This window comes from Orycteropus afer, unplaced genomic scaffold, assembly GCF_000298275.1.
Source record: "Orycteropus afer afer isolate SDZICR_OR568_19922 unplaced genomic scaffold, OryAfe1.0 scaffold00690, whole genome shotgun sequence".
Lineage (NCBI taxonomy): Eukaryota > Metazoa > Chordata > Mammalia > Tubulidentata > Orycteropodidae > Orycteropus > Orycteropus afer.
The window spans coordinates 500,773-521,296 of record NW_006922277.1 but is presented as its reverse complement, the minus strand read 5'-3'; the positions used below and the strand labels follow the sequence as shown (position 1 = coordinate 521,296).

General features: G+C 40.0%; 1 protein-coding gene across 1 annotated transcript in view; it reads left to right on the top strand.

Annotated features, from left to right (window-relative positions):
* POU6F2 (POU class 6 homeobox 2) overlaps positions 1 to 20,524 on the top strand; it is a 728,490-nt gene that overhangs the window by 541,091 nt on the left and 166,875 nt on the right. The window contains exon 5 of the mRNA XM_042783132.1: positions 9,265 to 9,647. Coding sequence (XP_042639066.1) covers positions 9,265 to 9,647 — 383 coding nt within the window. The remainder of the gene's footprint in view (positions 1 to 9,264; positions 9,648 to 20,524) is intronic.

Sequence of the window (20,524 nt, the reverse complement as noted above, 5' to 3'; positions counted from 1 at the left end):
TTATATATACACACACACATATATATATATACATATATATATATATAGGAGAAGCTTCCCACTATTTTTCAGAGTTTAGACATACCTGTGGGCTGTTCTTCAGGTAGAGATGGTGGGAAGATAAGCTGTTCCATAAAGAGACCTCAGTGACCACCCTATCCCACCCCCCATTTTCAGCTCACCACTATACTTGCCAACACTGAGACACTGAGTCTTGAACCTTTTGGGCACTTTGTTGGGCAGATGAGCCATTCCCTGTAGCTCTTAGGGAGAGCAATGCCACACTTTGTTCCCTCTTCTTTACAGTGTGCACTCATCCTTCTTTTTTCATTTTCCAGAAAGCTGTTGTGATCCTTCAGATGCTGACAGCACACATCCTCTTCTCATTGTTACTGTGCATTTTTTGCTGTTATATAACTTTACTGTCAATTTGGGTGTTTAGAAGGAGAGGAAGTAAATATGTATGTGTTCATTATGCTGTAGGAACTGCAAGTCAAAGTGACATATTTGAATTGACATGAACATATAATGAAGTTTATGTTTCTTAATACAAGTTGTGCTGGCTCTCTCAAACCTTTCTATACTATTTAATTGGGCATCTAAAAATTAATATTATGTTTCTGACTTAAACCTTCTTAAGATACTCCAAAACCAGGGATCCCTAAACTGTCAACAAAGGCAGTAATGATGAATGAATTGCTCAACTTCTAAAAGAAGACACCGGAAGAACACTGGGAGATTTCCAGATATTTGTTTCCTCTTCTTTCCAACCAGTGATTTGGCTTCAATAGGTTTTTGTTTTTGGTTTGCTTGTTTGTTTTGGTAATGGCAGACCCATTCCTTTAAATGAAATATTCTCAAAGTTATAAAGATAGATAAGTTGCTCAAATTGAAGGCCTAGGGAGGGACCCTCCTTTGCAACAGTGCCTGAATGGGCTGCTAGGAGCCCCAGGGGCAATGGCTCCTGATCCCCTGGGGTAGTTCTTTAGAATGCAGATTTTGCCCTACTCTCCAGAATCTACTTGTCTAACAAGCTCCCAGGTGATTCTGATCCATAATTTGAGATTGGCTGTTCAAATTGGTAAAAACAACTGACCCAAGAAAGAAGCTTGGGTGATTCAGAGAATGTAGAGAAATGTGTAGGGATATTTTCATTGGATAAATTTTCCACTCTGTTTTCCCCTTACAATTCAAGAAACACTTAGATCTCTGCCTTAAATGCAAAAGAAGAAAAAGATAAATTAAGTCATGCAGCAGTATTTCTGGAGCTGATAACACTGATCATATGTGAGATGGTTACACATCATAATCTTTGAGGCAGAAGGGATTTTACTTGTTTCTGACATTGTTGCCAAGGAAAAAAAAAGCAGGTTTCCCAGAAAGTTTTCACCTTCTGCACTTCTTCAAAATCCCCAGACATGCTATTTTCCAGCTACTTTGCAAGCTTCTTTTTGCCAGTGCAGGCTGGTGATACCCTTAATGAAGGCACCAGAAGGCATTCTTGACCATGCGCTTGGTTCAGCTGCCCTAGAAGTTATGACTTGGGTGAGGGGGTGGAAGTGGATGTCCAATTTTATTAATGCAAATTCTTCCTGTTGAGTTGTTCTGGGCTTTTTTCTTTCTTCTTCTAGAAATTTTACTGGGCAGGAAAGAAAGCAAGAAATAAGGAGTTAGGGAGCAAATGCTTCATAAGGAAATATGGCCCTTTCCTTTTTGGTAGCCCATAAACCTAGTGACTCTAAGGCCAGGGCTGATCTGGGAGTCACTACCTCCAGTCAAGGTCAAATCCAGCTGGAGAACATATAGCTGCCACCCAATAATACTATAGAGACAATATATCATGGGGTCCTATTGACACTATGAGCTGATGCACTACTCAGTTGCTCTTCTTAAACTGTCACTAAGGCTACTGAGTTGCTGCTGTTCTGTCTGTGTCTAATATCGGAAGCATTCCCTTACCATCAAGGCAATCTTATGGCAGGAATAAAGTGTGCTGTGTCTTTTTCCACCTCCTCTCCACTTCACACTTCTCACTGTTCCTTCTGGTGACCTTATTTTTGCTTATAATAACTTATAATAACTTGCTTATAATAACTAGTGGCTCCTACCCAAATTAATGTCTTTATCCTAAAGACAAACATTTACATTTCTTATCAGCAGGCTTAAAAAAAAAAAAAAATGTCTTGCCTGCAGCAGAAAAGAGATACAACTACACACTGTCCTGGGAGCCGACCATTTCGTCACTGACCAGATACCTTCAAATTAAGGTCTGTAGCCAATTACCTTTGCCACCTTTTCTGAAAAGCAGAGCTGTAAAAGGCTTCATTCTATGAGTGAGCAATTCTCTCCGTTCAAACTATTAGAGGGAAATAGCTCACCTGTCTTTATAAGGTATGATATGGTATGGTGTGGTGTGATATGGTATGGTGTGGTATAGTGTGGTCTGGTATGGTGTGGTGTGGTGTGGCGTGGTGTGGTGTAGTATGGTGTGGTATGGTATGGTGTGGTGTGGTGTGATATGGTATGGTGTGGTGTGGTCTGGTGTGGTGTGGTTTGGTGTTGTGTAGTGTGGTGTGGTGTATTATGTATGGTATGGTGTGATAAGGTGTAGTATGGTATGGTATGGTATGGTGTGGTGTGGTATGGTGTGGTATGGTGTGGTCTGGTGTGCTGTGTTGTGGTGTGTGGTGTGGTGTGGTATGGTATGGTATGGTATGTTATGGTGTGGTATGGTGTTGTGTGGTCTGGTGTGGTGTGTTATTGTGTGGTGTGGTGTGATGTGGAATGGTGTTGTGTGGTTTGGTGTTGTATAGTATGGTGTGGTGTATTATGGTATGGTATGATATGGGATGATATGGTATGCTTTGGTGTGGTGTGGTATGGTGTGGTACAGTGTGGTGTGATGTGGTGTAGTATGGTATGGTGTGATATGGTACGGTATGGTGTGGTGTGTGGTGTGGTATGGTGAAGTGTGGTGTGTGGTGTGGTGTGGTATGGTAAGGTATGGTGTGGTGTGGTGTGGTGTGGTGTGGTGCAGTATAGTATGGTGTGGTGTGGTGTGGTGTGGTGCAGTATAGTATGGTGTGGTGTGGTGTGGTATGGTGTGATGTGGTGCGGTATGGTATGGTGTGGTATGGTGTGGTGTGGTGCAGTGTGATATGGTATGGTATGGTATGGTATGGTATATTGTGGTATAGTATGGTATAGTGTGGTATGGGTATGGTGTTGTATGGTGTGATATGGTATGGTGTATAAAGTGGCTTTGGAAAGCGTTAGACTTAAGATGGAGTCCTCTTAACCTTAGCATTTTACCAGCTGTGTAAACTTCAGAAGGTAATTTAACCTGAGTGCACATTTTAAATGTATAACATGGCAAGTGGCATCATCTATCCATATGGTTGTCTTAAAGAGCTAATCCAATTGTATAAATGTAAGTAATTTCTAAACTATGAAGTACTTGCTTATAATGAACCCAAATTGCCATGACTCTGTTCTCTATAGGAGCAGAGTGTCCAGCTAGTTCCCAACCAAGTCTTCTCCAAGCATTTCTTGAAGTCACAGATAAGTGCCCAGGAATAAGTCATAGTTCACTTTGACAGCAATACCACTGCTCTTCACTGTTAGAGCTATGCCTCCCCCGTGGGCACACAGTTTTCCTCCTTGTACTGCCCGGAATCCTGTTGTTCTGCCCATGTTTCTCCAGCTGCTTCACCAGGCACAGCCCCTGCTGGTGGCTACCCTGACCCCTCAGGACCGCAAAGCCGTGGCGAGTGGAAAAGGAATACTCTCTTCCCTGTGACTTCCCAAAGCACTGCAGCTTGGGAGCATAGAAAAACAGCTCTTTCATCATTATTATTGTTTTGATAAAATACACATAACATAAAATATACCATTTTAAAGTATACACTTCAGTGGCATTAAATAAATTGACAATGTTATGCAACCATTTCCTCTATCTTGCTGCAGAACATTTTCATCACCCCAAAAGGAAACCCCAACCATCACTTCTATCTAGTCCCAGAACATTTTCATCACCCCATATCCATAAAGTGGGAGCTCTGGTGGCATAGGGCCTAAAACATTTGACTCTAACCAGAAGGCTGGCAGTGCAAACCCACCAGCCACTCCTCAGAAGGAAGGTTGGGCAATCTACTTCCATAGTGATACTGCTCAGAAACCCAAGGAGGGGTCGCTATGAGTCAGATCCACCTGGATGGCAGTGAGTTTTTGAGCAGCACTGCAGAAAAAAATCTGTAGATATTACAGTCAAGAAAACCCTACAGAGCAGTTCTACTCTGTAACACATGTAGTCGTCATGAGTTAGAATCTACTTACAGCAATGCATTTGGTTTTTGGGTTTTTTTTTTTTTAGATTTTCAAATACTTTGCTAAGTATAGAACACCTGTGTAATCCATCTTTCATGGACTTACTCTTCCGATGTGGAATATATGATGCTTTTCACTTTCTGCTCTCCTGCCCTAGAAGTAACCTTATGTAACTCCCATCTATTATAATCCTAATACTTCTGGTGGTGTGCTTCTATTTATCTGTGCAGTTCACTGAGGAATCCTTTAACAAAGATTCAAAATGAGAAATTGCTTCTAATTTACAGTTGATACAGAAATGCAGGATTCTTGGTTACTCCTTTGTCATACTAAATTATTTATTTGGGAAGTTTTAAGCTACTGGTTTTGCCATAGTTCTCTCTCCTCTCTAGGAAATTCAAAGTTTAATGGAACTGTGTTTTGTGTTTGTTTTTATATATATATAATTGTAGGTTTGAAAACTTCAAATACTCTAATGTAAATTTCTGTGCATCTCTTTTTGTTTTAGAGCTACTTTTACTGTAGTGAAATTTTACATTTAACATTGGCTTTTCTAATGCACAATAACCAAATATAAAGAAAACCATAATAAAAAGACATAAATACCAAGGAAGGAAGTAAAATCTTTAATCTCCCATGTGTAGAGTCAGAGTTGTATCCCAACAAGCATCATTTTATCTGTAAACATTCTCTGTGGTTCAACTATGTCCTTGAACTTTCTTATCTTTATTCATCTTCTGTGTTCATGTTTCAATGTGCTTTATGCAATGAGCCATTTAGGTGTTTCATATTTTAACATTTTTTTACTTTCATTTTCATATTATTGTGCAGGTGGTTTTGAACTTTTTTGAGACCAGAGTTACAGTCATATACAACTCCTCTTATACTTTCTTTCCACCCAATATGTACCTGACCATATTCTATTTTCCAGTTGTTTTTTTTTTTTTTTTTTTACCGGCAGGTGCCTAATTAGTTAAGGTAACTCAAAGGGGTTTGTTTAGCTTAGGTGGCGTAGTACCTAAGGCATTACCTAAGGCATTTGACTGCTAACCAGAAAGCTGGTGGTTCAAACCCATCGGCTCCTCGGAAGGGAGGCTGGCAATCTACTGCTATAGTGCTACTTCCTCGGAAACCCAAGGAGGGGTCGCTATGAGTCAGACCTGACTCCATGGCAGTAAGTTTGGTTTGGTATACCATTCCAGGAGCCTGGTGGCACAAGCAGTTTGTGATTGGCTGCTATCTTAAAGGTTGGTGGTTTAAACCCACTCAGCATCTCCATAGATTACAGATTGTAAAGATTACAGCCAAGAAATGCCTATGGAGAACTTCTACTCTGTAACACGTGGAGTTGCCATGAATCAGAATCCCCTCAAGAGCAACAACTTTTTTTTTTTTTGGTTTTAATACCTTTCCAGACAAACTGCTGTTGTGGTATAGAAATATCCAAGCAATGCTAACTCGCAGACATAAAGGAACGAAGACACATTTGGGACCATGTCTCATTAGTAGGTTAGGGTCTGTTGCACCTTCCTGTCTGCCAATATCTATCTGCCAATATTCCCCAATCTTTCCTGTTTCTAAATGCTGATTTAGATAAATGCTTTCTAACCAAAAAGAAACAGTATAGTATTTAAGTCAACCATGAAAATAAACACTGACATATGTGCCCCACCTGAAAGAAATCAGGACAGGCTTGATTTGAATCAGGCAGGAAGCCAGATGCAATCTGGTTCTCAGTGTCTGTAACTCCACCAAAGGAGAGATTAACCCCCACTCCCCCAGGAACCTCCAGACTGCAGAGGACCCTGGGAGGTCAGAATTGACTGGGCTCCCAGATGTTCAACAAAATGTGATTTTGAACAAAAGAAGCAGGGAAGGAGACAAAGGCAAAAGTAGACCTTTCTTTTAAAGTTGTGATAAATGGGTAATGACAGGTTATTTTCCACTCCTCACTCACACACACCATCTTCACTTCTAAAGTCACATTAAGAGCCTCAAACAATCCTGGATTTTGTTGCAAGACAGGGCACTCAACTGGCCTGAGGGTTTGAAAGACCTAATTGCACAAGTAATTCTGAAGCCCAGTGAAAACTTACCATCCCAACTGGCCCAACATGGAACCCTACAGGGTTTGAGAACACAGAAGTGGTATTTGGAGCAGATGGGAAATGTGAAACTGCCATTTCACCAACACAGCTAAAATACTTACTGTAGAGTTGGTTCTGACTTATGGCAACCCCATGTGTGTCAGAGTAGAACTGTGTGCTCCGTAGAGTTATCATTGGCTGATGTTTTGGAAGTAGACTGACTGATCTTTCTTCCAAGGAGCCTCTGGGTGGACTTGAACTACCAACATTTCAGTTAGCAACCAAGCATGTTAACCATTTGCACCAGAGACTCCAACAGAGCTACACTGGACTTTAAACAAACCCAATAATACATTTAAAATCTGGCTTATACCAAAGGTTAATTGGGAATGATCCATTTTCCTACTACTTTCATGAGATAGACTTTCTACCATCTCTGTTGTTGTTGTTATGTGCCGTCGAGTCGGACCCGACTCATAGTGACCCCTTCTTGGGTTTCCGAGGCAGTATCACTATGGAAGTAGATTGCCCCATCTTCCTTCCGACGAGTGGCTGGTGGGTTTGATCCACCAGCCTTTTGGTTAGCAGTCAAGTGCCTTAGGCACTATGGTACCAGAGCTCCTCTACCGTCTCTAAGGTATAAAATTGTTCAAGCCCTCCTAGAGTCTCTGTTCCAGACAATGCATTCTCCACGATGTCCCTCAGAAGCATTGACCAAGCCATGTTGTCAGTCTAGGTGTTCTCTCTTCCTTCCCTTCCGAGGTATGAACCTCGTCTCCCTGAATCCTGCTCACATCCCACAGCCTCTGTGAAAGCTGCCTTTGCCTCTCCTGCCCACTGATGACTCCCTCTCCTGATTCTCCTGGCCCTTTTGGTCAGTTTCACATTGTTGATCATGTAGTCAATTAACAGATTTATATCAAGAATCTACTGCTGGAAGGATTCTGTAACAGGTAATTGCAAGCCTGATTGTTTTTTTTTTGTGAGTGCATCTCTCTCCCCAAATAGAATATAAGCTCCTGAAGGCAGGATAATGTCTCTTTTTTAAGGCCCTATTTTACCTGGAACAGTACAGGTTGCCTAGCAGATATTCAATACATTTCACAAAATGATTCTTTACATAAAATAGTCACTGGTTGATTTTCTTACAAAGGAAGTTCTTCAGGTACCCTGAACATATGGTTCAATGTATACATATTTCTCAAGAACACGTTTGATATACAAGTATATCATATGTCACTTTACTGAACCACTAGATTTCAAGTGGTTTTAATGAGCATTTTATATAATGGGGACTAGTTTAACGTTGCAAACAGAAGCTACTATCTTTGGAAGTCTTGACTAATTCTAGGAAAGGGAAGAGCAGGAAAACATTGTAGTCAAGCCTTATAGGCTCAACATTGGTCCTTATATTTATTTGTGGGCTTCTTAGAAAGCTTCTTAGACTAAAATTTAGGCAAAGAAGGAAGTGAACCTGTTTTTAGCAGCATTTTTTTAAGATCACTCCTTGGTCAAATTAAGTGTCTTCCTGCTACACTTGTTCAGTGCTAGATGGGCATATGAGAACAAATTCAATGTGCTTAGTGCTAAGACAACTTTCCCAGCAACTCTTAACTTTTCATATAGCAAAAAAAAATTTTGAAACATGACTTCATTCTCTGGTGCTTTGCCTGTCTTTGAGTTGTGAATATGTCTAGACTCCACAGTAATGGAAGGATACATAGATCAACAGTTCAGAGTCAAATTCTATAACATACTACAGGCTTTTCAATTTGGGAGAGGGTCCCATCTCTGATCAGCAGGCAAAAATTTCAGATTCAGGTTTTTGACTCTATAAAACTAAGAAGCATATATCATCTTTAACTTAAAAAAATAAAAAATTAAAAACTGTAGAAACTTGAAACCAACATATCTAAGCAAATAGCTGCAAGTCTGAAATAGTTCGTGAAAATGATACCATTAGTGGTATTGACAATGAAAAGGAAATTACACAAAGTTTAGTGTTCTTTTCTTAACTCCAGTCAAGTATTTACTAAAAGAATTGAACTGAGTGAACTTGAAATAATAAACTCAGACCTGGAAAGCACATGTGTATTTCCCAACTAGGATAGAAAAGAAGAGCACAAGAGAAAGTATTTCAAATGAATCTCCTTTCCTAGTGTACCTCTTTGGCTTCTACTGCTCAGTACCTTGAAAAATAAGGACTGATGTGTTACGTTGAGGTCCTCTCTAAATTTTAAATTTTCCCCCATGAAGTGACCTTATTTCTTATTATGCTTAACCGAAAAGGACCTCTGGTGGTGTAGTAGTTAAGGCATTTGGCTGCTAATCAAAAGATCAGTGGTTGGAACCCACTAGTTACTCTGCAGAGGAAAGATAAGGCTTTCTACTTCGGTAAAAACTTACAGCCTTGGAAAAATCAATGGGGGTCGCTATGAGTCAGAATCCACTCATGACCTGAGTTTGGTTTGAGTTTCATGCCTAACCAAAAGGTCTCTGGATGACATAAATGGTTTGCGTTCCACTGCTAAAACCAAAAGGTTTGTGGTTAGAACCCACCTGTGCCCACTTTGCAAGAAAGGCCTGGTATATGCTTCTGCTCAGATTACAGCCAAGAAGACCCTATAGAGCTCTTCCATTGTGTAACACATGGAGCCGCCATGAGTCAGAATCTACTGGATATCAGCAGGTTTGGATTTTTGGTGCCTAACCAAAGAGCTTCAGAGAGAGAAGATAAAACTTTTTCTAAAGGAAACCTTTCTCAGCTTGCACAGACCAAGCTGCCAAAGACGCAGCAAGACTTTTTGTAGTGTGTTTATTTCAACTCCACGTTCACTTTCTTTCCTCGTAGCTACCTCATCCCTGAACTCCCAACTACAACAGCTCCAGCAGCTCCAGCAACTCCAGCAGCAGCAGCAGCAGCAACAGCAGGGGCAACCTCCACAGCCGACCAGCCAGCACCCTCCGACAACCTCGCAAGCGCCTGCTCAGCCGCAGCCACCGCAGCCCCAGACCACCCCGCCCCAGCAGCCGCCACCTGCCTCCCAGAAGCTACCAGCTCCCACGTCTCAACTGCAACAGGCTCCTCCGCCCCAGCAGCATCAGTCCCATTCTCACGCCCAGAACCAGAATCATCAGTCTCCAACTCCGCAGAGTTCAAGTCCCTCTCAGAAACCCAGTCAGTCCCCAGGACATGGCCTGCCCTCGCCGCTTACGCCACCCAATCCTCTGCAGGTACGCTCCCCGCCCCGCCCCCACGAGCACAGAACACCTTTGCGCGGGATTATGCAGTCCCCAAAGCAGAGGCCAGCAAAGACAATATCCAGCTCTGTAGCGTCTAATTCAAATTGATCTCCTAGATGTAGGGAAGAGGAAGCAAATAGCTGGCAACTGGGGATGCATGTAAACAAAACAAATAGAAGCCCACTGCTGTTGCCCTCCAAAGGATAAATGTTATCTGTTTCCTCCTGTGAGAGGCCGGCCCTGTAAGTGCACTTGTAGCCGGTAATAATTCCATTTTATGATACTTTTTGAAGGCAGCAAAGATAGCATCCAATTAAAATTATTACTAGCACAGTTTTGTGGCCCCGTGGAGAACTGCATATACTGTCCATGAGGCATGGTGGTTATTTCTCTATATTATGAATACAACAGTGTCTTACCTTAGTAATTTGTACTCTTTTGTTTCTATTTTTCAAAAGACTCTCTGGGGGGGAGGAGTTAGAGGATAAAGAAATTTAGCCCCAATCTTATGTTCCAGATTCCAACCATTGCTCCTTATACTAACCAGTACTACAAATTCATGCTGAAAGCCTCAACAAACATGCATTTTTACAAAATAATTAAGCATCCATTTATACTTCATTGCTGTGAAGCTGAGGGCATTAAAATACGTATTTCAGGTTAAGCATGAAAGCTCATCTTTAGTCTACTACTGTGAAGGTGGAATGGGTAGGACAATTCAAGACTATATAACTTTAAACTTCAGAAAACCATTCTTAAATTAAAAGCCTTTAAAATAAATGGTTTCAAAATATAATGACTATGGTGTTGATGATGGGAGCTCTGGTAGCATAGTGGTTAAGGCACTTGACTGCTAACCAGAAGGCTGGCGGTTCAAACCCACCAGCCACTCCTCGGAAGGAAGATGGGGCAATCTACTTCCGTAGTGATACTACTTTGGAAACCCAAGGAGGGGTCACTATGAGTCGGGTCTGACCCTACGGCACATAACAACAACAACAACAACATGGTGTTGATATATCAGATACAGAAAGTAAGACTTCAGTTGAGCCACTTATTATTTAACTAACATAATTATATTTTTCCCATGAAATTTCAAATGATTTAGTACACTTTTTAGTAGTAGTGTTCTTTCTTTCTCCTTTTCTTTTCCTTCCTTCCCTCCTTTCTTTATTATGTGGCTAACTCCAGCAGAGTGAAAAGCCGCTCACTCATTTCAAATGCCAACTCACTCCCCACTTTCCTTGATGATAATAAGTGGTGCAGCTCTCCCCAGCTGCAGGATGCCAATAAACATGGCTTCCTTAGTTTCAAATAGCGAAGTAAAGAAAATCAAGATGGATTGATAACACAAGCAGAAAGGCAAATGCATTAGAGACTTAGTATTTTAAAATTGACTTAGCCCATTGTTCTGTTACTTTGTTTCTTTGTACATGGATTGTATAGTGGCCCAAAGTTTTCCTGGAAATTAAAACATTTGGCTGAGAAGAGTAATTGTGTTTTCCTGGGCACTTGGGCCACAGTTACTTTCAGTTTGAACATTTTCATCACTCAGGGTTGAAGGTATATTTTTACAAATCTTACAACCAGTGTGAGACAACCTAATGAACTGATATGAACATAGGCTAAAAAAGTCTTTGTTGTACTCTTTCCATCTATTGAGAGAGTAACCAAAAAAATCCCAAACTCCCTGCCCTCAAGTCAGATCCAACGCAGAGAGACCCTTCTTGGGTTTCCCAGGCAGTATCACTGCAGAAGTAGATTGCCCAATCTTCCTTCTGAGGAGTGGCTGGTGGGTTTGAACCTCCAGCCTTCTGGTTAGCAGTCAAGTGCCTTAGGCACTACACCACCCGAGCTCCTAATGAGAGAGTAGGTATAACTGAAGGTACAAAATACATCATTATAGCAAACCAAACATTTTTACCATTTGGAATTGAATTCTATTACTCCAAAGAATGGGTTGAATGCTTTTTAAGAGCAATTAAATTTGACATACGTACACCAAATGATTAAAGACTCCCTCTGTCTGAGCCACCAAAGTAGGTAAAATTGCCAAAGAAAAGCAAAAATTTGCCCAGCTTGGGGATGAGATTGGTTAACTCTGTCCCCAGTTATTGCATATAGTCCAGTATTCCTTCCCTTTAAGTAAAAGTTTTGCATTGTATGGGCCTTAGCCTTACCTGAACATTGTAAGCTTCTTAGAAATCTCTATCAGTGATAGAGCCCAGTGTAGACAAGCCCAGTTGAATGAGCACTGACATGGCTTTAGATAGGTGAACACTTGACCTCAGGGAAATAAATTCTCTTAGGAGAATTTCTAAATATTCTCCCAATCATTTCCCATGAAAATCCAGGGACTGATTTTGATTTTGGGGAAAAAAAAAATCAAATTTTTCACTTTTTGAATTTTAACTTATAAACTTAACACAATGGTAAGAGAGTATTCTAGCTTCTTTTGTGTATCTAATGGAGGATTACCAAAGGAGTGATTTGGTAAAACTTTTAAAATATTACACAGTAGTTTTAGAACTACTTTTGAATACATCTATGTCAGTAAAAATAAAAGGATTATCTTCCTTTATTATAAGCATGTGTACAGGAAGTGCAGAATTTCATGCTTTTAAAATTTTTTTTTTTTTCTACAATAGCTGCAGGGTTTTTGAGTTTATGGAACATGGAATGTTTGAACTTTTTTTAAAAAAAGAAAGCCATTTAAAAGGAATTGCAAAGATACTTTAACTCTCACAGGTAATGATTTTTGTGAACTAGAACAAAGTGTTCTTATTTGAAGAATATTAAGGGAATAAAGATCAACTTATTCGTATATGACAGCTTATATTTCATTTTTCATTTTACAATTCTTGATTTTCATGTGGGCTTTTTCTTTTTACATTATTCAAAATTTATCTGATACATATTAATTTAGAACAATGCAACTTAGATTGTCAGACAAAGCCAGTAATAAGGTTAATTTGCTTTTAAAAAAAAAAAAAAAAAAACCTTTGAAGGAAAACAACAATTATTTTCAGAACTCTACAGATGCTGTCATGTCTTCAGAAAAGAAAAACAACAAATCAAAGTAACTTGCTTAGATATATTTGAGTGAGGCAGTTTCTCTAGATGGGAAAAAAAAAAAATTAATATTGTTGGCGGGTAGTAATACTCTAGACTAAAATTCTCCAAATAGTTCTTGTCAGGTTTTTCTGTAATATTCCAATATAATTTTATTTCACTCTTTTATTCAATTCCATGAAATGGATTTCATTTACAAAACCGGGTTGTTATTTTCAAGATAAATACGAGTCTGTATAATACTATCACTTCAGAGAAGCCCAGCTAGGGAAATAACTGTTCATTAATTTTGACCTCTCTGGGTTGTATAGGAGGGCAGGTGGTCTAGCATGAATGTTAGAAGCTGGCCCCTAGAAGTCTGTCTTTAGATTCTCCATGGAGACTCAAGACCTGCCCACCCACAACATCGTTCTCTCCCAAGAAGAAAAGGGAGAGAAGTTCTAATCAGAGATTCCAAATGCAAATGTCTTCAGGGGAGTCAGGCGGTGTAAATAAGTAAAGTAGGCTTGGGTGTAAAACTCAAAATCAAATATTTGAAAATAGTGTGTAACACTAACAAAATGCATCAATGAACTGAATCCAGCCCTTGAATTCCAAAATGGGTATCATTCTATACTCCTTACTTTTAGTCTAACCCAAGAACCACAGGCTGTGCCAGAACCTAACACTTGAAGTGTACCTGTGTGTTGGGTAGGAGCCGATCAGAAGTCTAAAAGGAAGCAACTTGTTGCGGGGAAAGATGTAGTCTAATCAGCCCTGGGTACAGAAAAGAATGTACAGTTTAATTTAAATATATCATTTTGATTCAGAATAAAGACCCCATAAGTATAAGAATAGGAGCTCTGGTGGCACTGTGGTTAAAGCATTGGCCTGCTAACCAAAAGTTTAGTGGTTTGGACCTACTAGCCGCTCCACAGGAGAGAGATGAGGCAGTCTGCTTCTGTAGAGATTTATATCCTTGGAGACCCTATGGAGAAGTTCTACTCTGTCTTAGAGGGTAACTATGAGTCAGAATTGATGGCAGTGGATTTGGTTTGTCCCCCCTCCCCCAAGAATAGTGAAATAAATGCATTCCTTTTATGACCTTGAGACAGCTTTTCTTGGGAATGTACCTTGAGAATTTTTATCGCACGGGGGAAATTCAAAGCATGTTGTAAAACCTTGACATTCTCTTGTGAGTGATCTGGGGTGAGCTGGGAACCCAGTCATGGTTTAGCAGAAAGAAGGTGGCTTGAGAGTTTGAGGCCTTGTTCTGGTTCTGACCTTACCTCCATCTAGCTCAAAGCTTTGGACAAGTCAGTTCAGCTCTCTGGACTTCATTTTCTTCCTCTGATAAATGTGAATTAGCTTACGTGATTTTTTAAGGTCCTTTTCAGGCCTATGAGACTACTATCTAAATGTCGCTGTGCATCTGGAATGTTTATTGGTCATAAAAATTTGGTAGCCCTGAAGATTTTCTGAGTATTCTTCAAGGTCAGGGTAATTTCTTCCTACTCAGCTGGGTAGCAAAGTGAAAAGAGAGTGGGAACAAACATAAGAGGGATAATGATAGCAGAGGCAGATTTTATCTTAGCCAGAGAGTCCAAATTAAAGTCAAGTTTTTATCCTCAAGAGTCACTGCCATAGGCTCTGGTCCCAGATTGCTTTTCTACACCTATACATTAGAGGAGCTTAAGAAACCAAATACTGCATTTAACCTTGGCCTTCTGCGTACCATCTCGCATGGCAGGAAGCAGGATAATCTTTTCCTTTTCTTGTTGTATTGCACATTTTAATAAATAACAGAGGGAGAGATCAGTGGAAGCAGTTAGAGGAGAGAAAGTTACCAGTGCTCGTATGAGGAATGAGGGGCATGGTCACCTCTTCAGAGGTGACGTTACTGGAGAGAGAGTTTAAAATATGTTCTTGACAGTGTGCATTTGCTAATGTAGAGGTCTTGTTACAGCTCAGGTGAATGGGAGTAAAACCCCGTCTGAATTCCACTTGTGCTGTGCTTTGTGTGATCTCACTGAGGGTGCTTTTCCACTCACAAACTTCCAAAGTATATCAATGATGGGAAAGGGTGGCACATGATCAATTTTTAAAACAAACCTTTGGAAAGTAGTTCTACCTGTGTGTCTTTCATCCTCTTTAAAGGAAATGGTTTTTATTCATGGGCCTTGCCTGTAGAAAAGGTCCAGAATGCTGGGCCAAGGCCCCTACCCCAGCAATTATTCCTTATCCATTTTGTACAATAATCACCCAAAACTCTGTGGATCTAAGTTTTTTTTTTTTTTTTTTAATCTATAAAGTTGTTGTTAGCTGTGATAGAGTTGGCCTGACTCACTTTGACCACATGCACTAACTGTCCACATGATCAGCTTCCCATTGAAACATTGTGATCTACAGGGTTTGCACTGGCTGATATTCAGAAGTAGATAGTCAAGCCTTTCTTCTTAGTCTATATTAGTCTGAGGCTCTAATGAAAACTCTTCAGTATCATAGCAACAAGCAAGCCACCACTGACAGATGGAGAGTGGCTGGGGATGAGGTGCAGTAGCTGGGAATCAAACCCAGGTCTCCCGTATGCAAGGCAAGAATTCTACCATTGAGCCACCAATGCTGCCATCTATAAAGGGAAGTGGCTAAATGAAATACTTTCTAAAACTCTTTCAGTTCTGTTTAGGGTTTGATGGTATAAACCCTTAATACCATGAAGGCTGTTGAGTTAGCATTATAAATCTAATGGAGGTCAGACATCTATGTCTACACAGGGCTTACTTGCTTTATAGAAGTCTCCTAGCCAGGACCAAGGCTAAGGTGAGGCAAGTGAAGCCCTTGTCTCAGGTGCAAAATTTAAATGTGTGCCCAAAACGCAGTGACCAAGATAAATAATATTTAATGCAATATTTATTTTAATCAGAATTAATGCAAAAATTTCATAATCCACAAAATATCAAAATGTTTATAGAGACAAAATCGATAACAGTGTTGAACTATATTGGAGCTCTGGTGGTGTAGTGCCTAAGGTATTTGACTACTAACCAGAAGGCTGGCGGTTCAAACCCACCAGCCACTCGTTGGAAGGAAAACTGGGCAATCTGCTTTTTTGCAATACTGCCTTGCCTTGGAAACCCAAGGAGGGGTTGCTATGAGTCAGAACCAACTCAATGGCAGTGAGTTTGTTTTTTTTAAGGGAAAAGGAAAAGTGAGTAATATAAATGAGTAATATTTTATGAATTTTATTTCATGAATTTTGTTCTTTAAGAATATTGAATTAAAATGTTAACTCATGTTGGTTATTGCTTTTAGGATCACATCCTTAAATTTTGCTCCCACCTTAGTTACTAGCTATGTAAATGAATTAGTTAGCAAGCATTCTCCACAATCAGTGACAGAATCAATCTTGGATGTTGTCTTAGTTTCCTAATGCCGCCATAACAAATAACACAAGTGAGTAGCTTTTAAGAACAGAAATTTATTTTCTCACATTTCTAGAGGTTAAAAGTCCAAATTAAAATCTTAGCCATGTCAATTCTGTGGGCCTCTCTCCTAGTTTCTCGTGACTGACATCAATCTTTGGTCTTCCTTGGCATCTATCTCTCCCGTGTCTACTCTCCTCTCTTTATAACTCAGAAGTGATTCTCTCACTGCCATCAAGTCAATCTCAACTCAAAACCACCCCTCCTTGGGTTTCCAAGGCAGTATCTCTACAGAAGTAGATTGCCCACTCTTTCTTCTGAGGAGTGGCTGGTGGGTTTGAACCACCAGCCTTCTGTTAGCAGTCAAATGCCTTACGTATTACGCCACCAAAAAGTGTATGACAGCTGTGTCCTTTGACCTCCTTTAACTTCACAAGGGGGAGAGAAGATCCAGAACAACATCAGAAGCCCAAGGCTGATTCTTATGAGGCAGAGGTCAGACATGTCACTACCCTCCAACCTCTTTACCAATTCTAACACCAACTGTCCCTTCCAAAGCACTCTCTAATTCTCTGCTGGGTTCGATAATTCGTTGCAATAGTCACACAGAACTCACAGACTATACTCATGATTATGGGGTTTATTAGGGAAATAACAGTTTACAATTCAGGATTGGAAACAACTCAGAATACAGTTCTTCAGTCAGAACAGGTTTGACTGCTAATCAGAAGACTGGTGGTTCAAACCCACCAGCCACTCCTGAGAAGGAAGGTTGGGCAATCTACTTCCATAGTGATACTGCCTCAGAAACCCAAGGAGGGGTCGCTATGAGTCGGGTGTGACTCAGGGGCAAATAACAACAACAACAACCACAGACACATTTCTCTCTGGCCTTGGCCTCTGCCATGCTCCAGTCAGTACTGCAAAACTCTTTTAGCTTTGCAGATAGGTGCCCAAAGTGGCACCCTACTCTGCCACCAAGTGTCCTGCCTGAAGGCCCTCAGCTTTCTCACTCCGTGGACTGGGAAGCCCACCACTCTGTCTCATGCCGATCTCTTGGTTCTGTTGGTTCTGCTGCCTCTGTTGCCAATATTTCTCTGCCATCTTAGCACAGGGTTCTCAGGTCCAAGCATATGCTCCACTCTTGGCTTTTCTCTCTTGAAGGCAGTGAGATTCCACTTTCTACCTTTGGGATGGCTCATTTTAAGCCTAGCAGGATGGCAAAACTGATCAGTCCTCACATTAGGGTTCCATAGATCTTATTTGCACAGTTCCACTCCCATAAGATTGTCATGTACCTTATTTACATCATTAACAACCTATCCAGTCCCCTTAGTGGGCCACAAGCACCTCATATTTGCATAGTCCTACCTAGTCATCTCATCGGGGTCACAAAGATCATGATAAGAAGAGCCATATTAAGTAATTCGCTGCACTGCAAAACCCTATTTCCAAACAGGATCACAATTACAGGTACAGGGGACAGAACCTCAATACAGATTTTGAGGGGGACACAATTCAGTCCAAAACAGATGTAAATGGATATAAATAGCCTGTTCTTGGATCTCACTTTCTAGTTGAACTTGAAAATCCTACACAGTTTGCAAAGGAGTAAAACAAGTGGATGTTTGATAGTGGATTGGGGCAGTAAAGTAGGGAGGAAATTGATCTTCCTCAACTGTGTATTGCACAGGACCAATAAACCTATCATTCTTGATTCAATTGAAATGTTACAACAATCAAATAACTGTTTGGGTTGATATTTTTCACTGAACTAATTTGTGACTTGATAAAATTAAGTAAGTTTGGTGAAAATGATAGAATGATGTATCTTATGTGGACAGCATTCACCCAGAGCAATCAGTCCATGAGGACTTGTTGAAAACAAGAGGAGTCCACATGAGTGGTTAAGGCTTCCTTTTAGGCTAAAGAACCAAACACAAATCTCATTATTAAAGATGAGAAAATCCACTTGAACTCAGAGTTATTATGGAGATTAAATATAATACACTTTTCAAAATGCTTTATACATTTGTTAACAAATGTTAATCATACAAAATATATGAAAGATTATAAATTTGTTTAAATTTATACTCATGAAAAACGTACTCATTGTCATGGAGTTGATTCCAACTCACAGTGATCCCTATTGGGTTTCCAAGGCTGTAAATCTTTATGGAAGTGGACTACTTCATCTTTCTTTCTTCCACAGAGCAACTGGTGAGTTTGAACCACTGACCTTTTGGTTAGCAGCCTAATATCCTAACCATTACACCATCAGAGAGCTCTCTTTCAGTTTATACTATCACTGAATAAATTGAGGGCATCATTCACAATTCACTCATTCAGAAAGAGGCAGAGTGGGAAATGGGAATCCCTTTATCCAACTATATTAGGTACCGAATAAAATAAGCAAAACCTAGTTGCCCATGTATTCTGAAAGGGATGATTTTTCCTTTTATGAAAGAAAAAATCTCCTTAAAAAAAAAACAAAAAACTCTCAGTTCAACATTACTGACATTTCAAAGAATTTATTACAAGCATTTGAGATCCAGGAGGAACAACAAAGTTTATATTGCTTTGAGAGTGGCAGGGGAAAAAATTAGTTTACCCAGAATATAGTTATATACTGCTGGTGCTTCTTTGTCATTGTCTAGATTTACCATTTCTGGTTACTGCTCTGTAGATTAGTCATATCATGTAGAAAGAGATTAACAGAGCAGGTGGCATGTTCACAACACTGAATATGGAAACTCACATCAAGGAGCACTAGATGGAAAGGGTGCCAGACTCAAAGGGGGCTAGAAAGATCCTTGCAGCATTTGAACAGGGTAAGTTCTAACTTCTCAAAGAAAACAACTGTTCTGATCCTGACAGTAGGGAAGCTCCATGACCGTGAGCTCAGCAAAGAGCCTGGAGCCACTCACACTGTCCAGTCCCACCACTGTCTGCTGGGTAGGCTGATAAACTCATCCCAAAGTCTAATTCAGAAAGCTTCTGAAACGGTTTTGCTACCATGTGCATAGATGCAAGGTTTAGTGGTAATTTGAGATGTACAAAATGTGCTAGTTGGCACTTTGTTCTGAACCAGCGGAACATAGCCACTATTTATGTTGAACTTGATATAATACTCTGGTGCTTTAATGATCAAGTGTTATTCATTTCTGAGCCTCAGTTCATTTCCCACAGTGTAGGTTTGGGAATTTCCATGGGCTTTTCAATTGACTTCCCAAGTGTAGACTTGCAAGTAAATATTTTCCAGGTCATAAAGAAAGCACTTTAATCATTATCTGCAAACATTTATTGAGCACCTATAATGTGTATGTGGCCCTAGGAAAGATTTGCAGAACAAACAATGTAATACCACAGAGAGAACATGGTCTTTAGAAGCAGAATGACCTGAGTTCAAATCCTAGCTGAATCTCAGTTTCCTCATGGGCTGGAGAGTTGATACGGAGATCACTGAATTGACTTAGGTGAAAGCATCTAATTCAGCTCCTGATTGACACCTGTCATTCCAAAAATATCAGTGTCCTGTCTTCCCATTTTCTTTCCTTGACTATAGATATTATAATCTAAGGAGGAATATGAGACAAACAGAATCACTCAAAATTGAACAAAGAGTAAATAAATGGTCATGGTGATATAAAAATGTACATCTGTCTATATGATAAAATTATGTACTGCAAATGACAGAAAACCCATATTAGCTTGAATGAGGCTAATAATTCCATATGAATTTTGTGAGTCATCCTGAATCAGAGAGAGAAGGAGGGAAACCAATTGAGATTAAAATGAGAATGGGAGGTCTCAGCAGAAGGTGGTGTAGGCACAGCACAGCACAGAGCAAGCCTGCAGAAAACCTCCCAGCATTGTAGATCCTCCGGGGGTTCAGAATAGGAAGAGAAGAAATTTTAAACACGTGCTCTGGGCTCATGCTGCCTAGCTATGAAATCGTAAAGAATTCTCATTTAAACCTAGAGAATCTAAGTTTCCTTATCAATATTATTAAGAACCAAAAATTGTTTTTCCTTCTTAATTCCATATTGCTGTGGGGTTTAGTGTGGTGGTAAGGAAGAGAAATCTCGGTGATCCCAGTTCTGCAAAACTAGGTGTGTGACCTAAGACAAGAGTTCATCTCTTTGGAAACTAGTATGTCACTTATAACATGAAAAATTTATATGATATGATCTTTAAGTCCTTTTCAACTCCACATTGTATTTATGAAATAACGCAAGTGACATGTTTTGAATTATTTGGAGATATATATATAGATAGATAGATAGATAGATATCTTCTACAGCTTCTACAGTCTGAAATTGACCAAACATGCAATCAGGATGTGTTAATTATCACTGGTGACTGGAATGCAAAAGTTGGAAACAAAGAAGAATC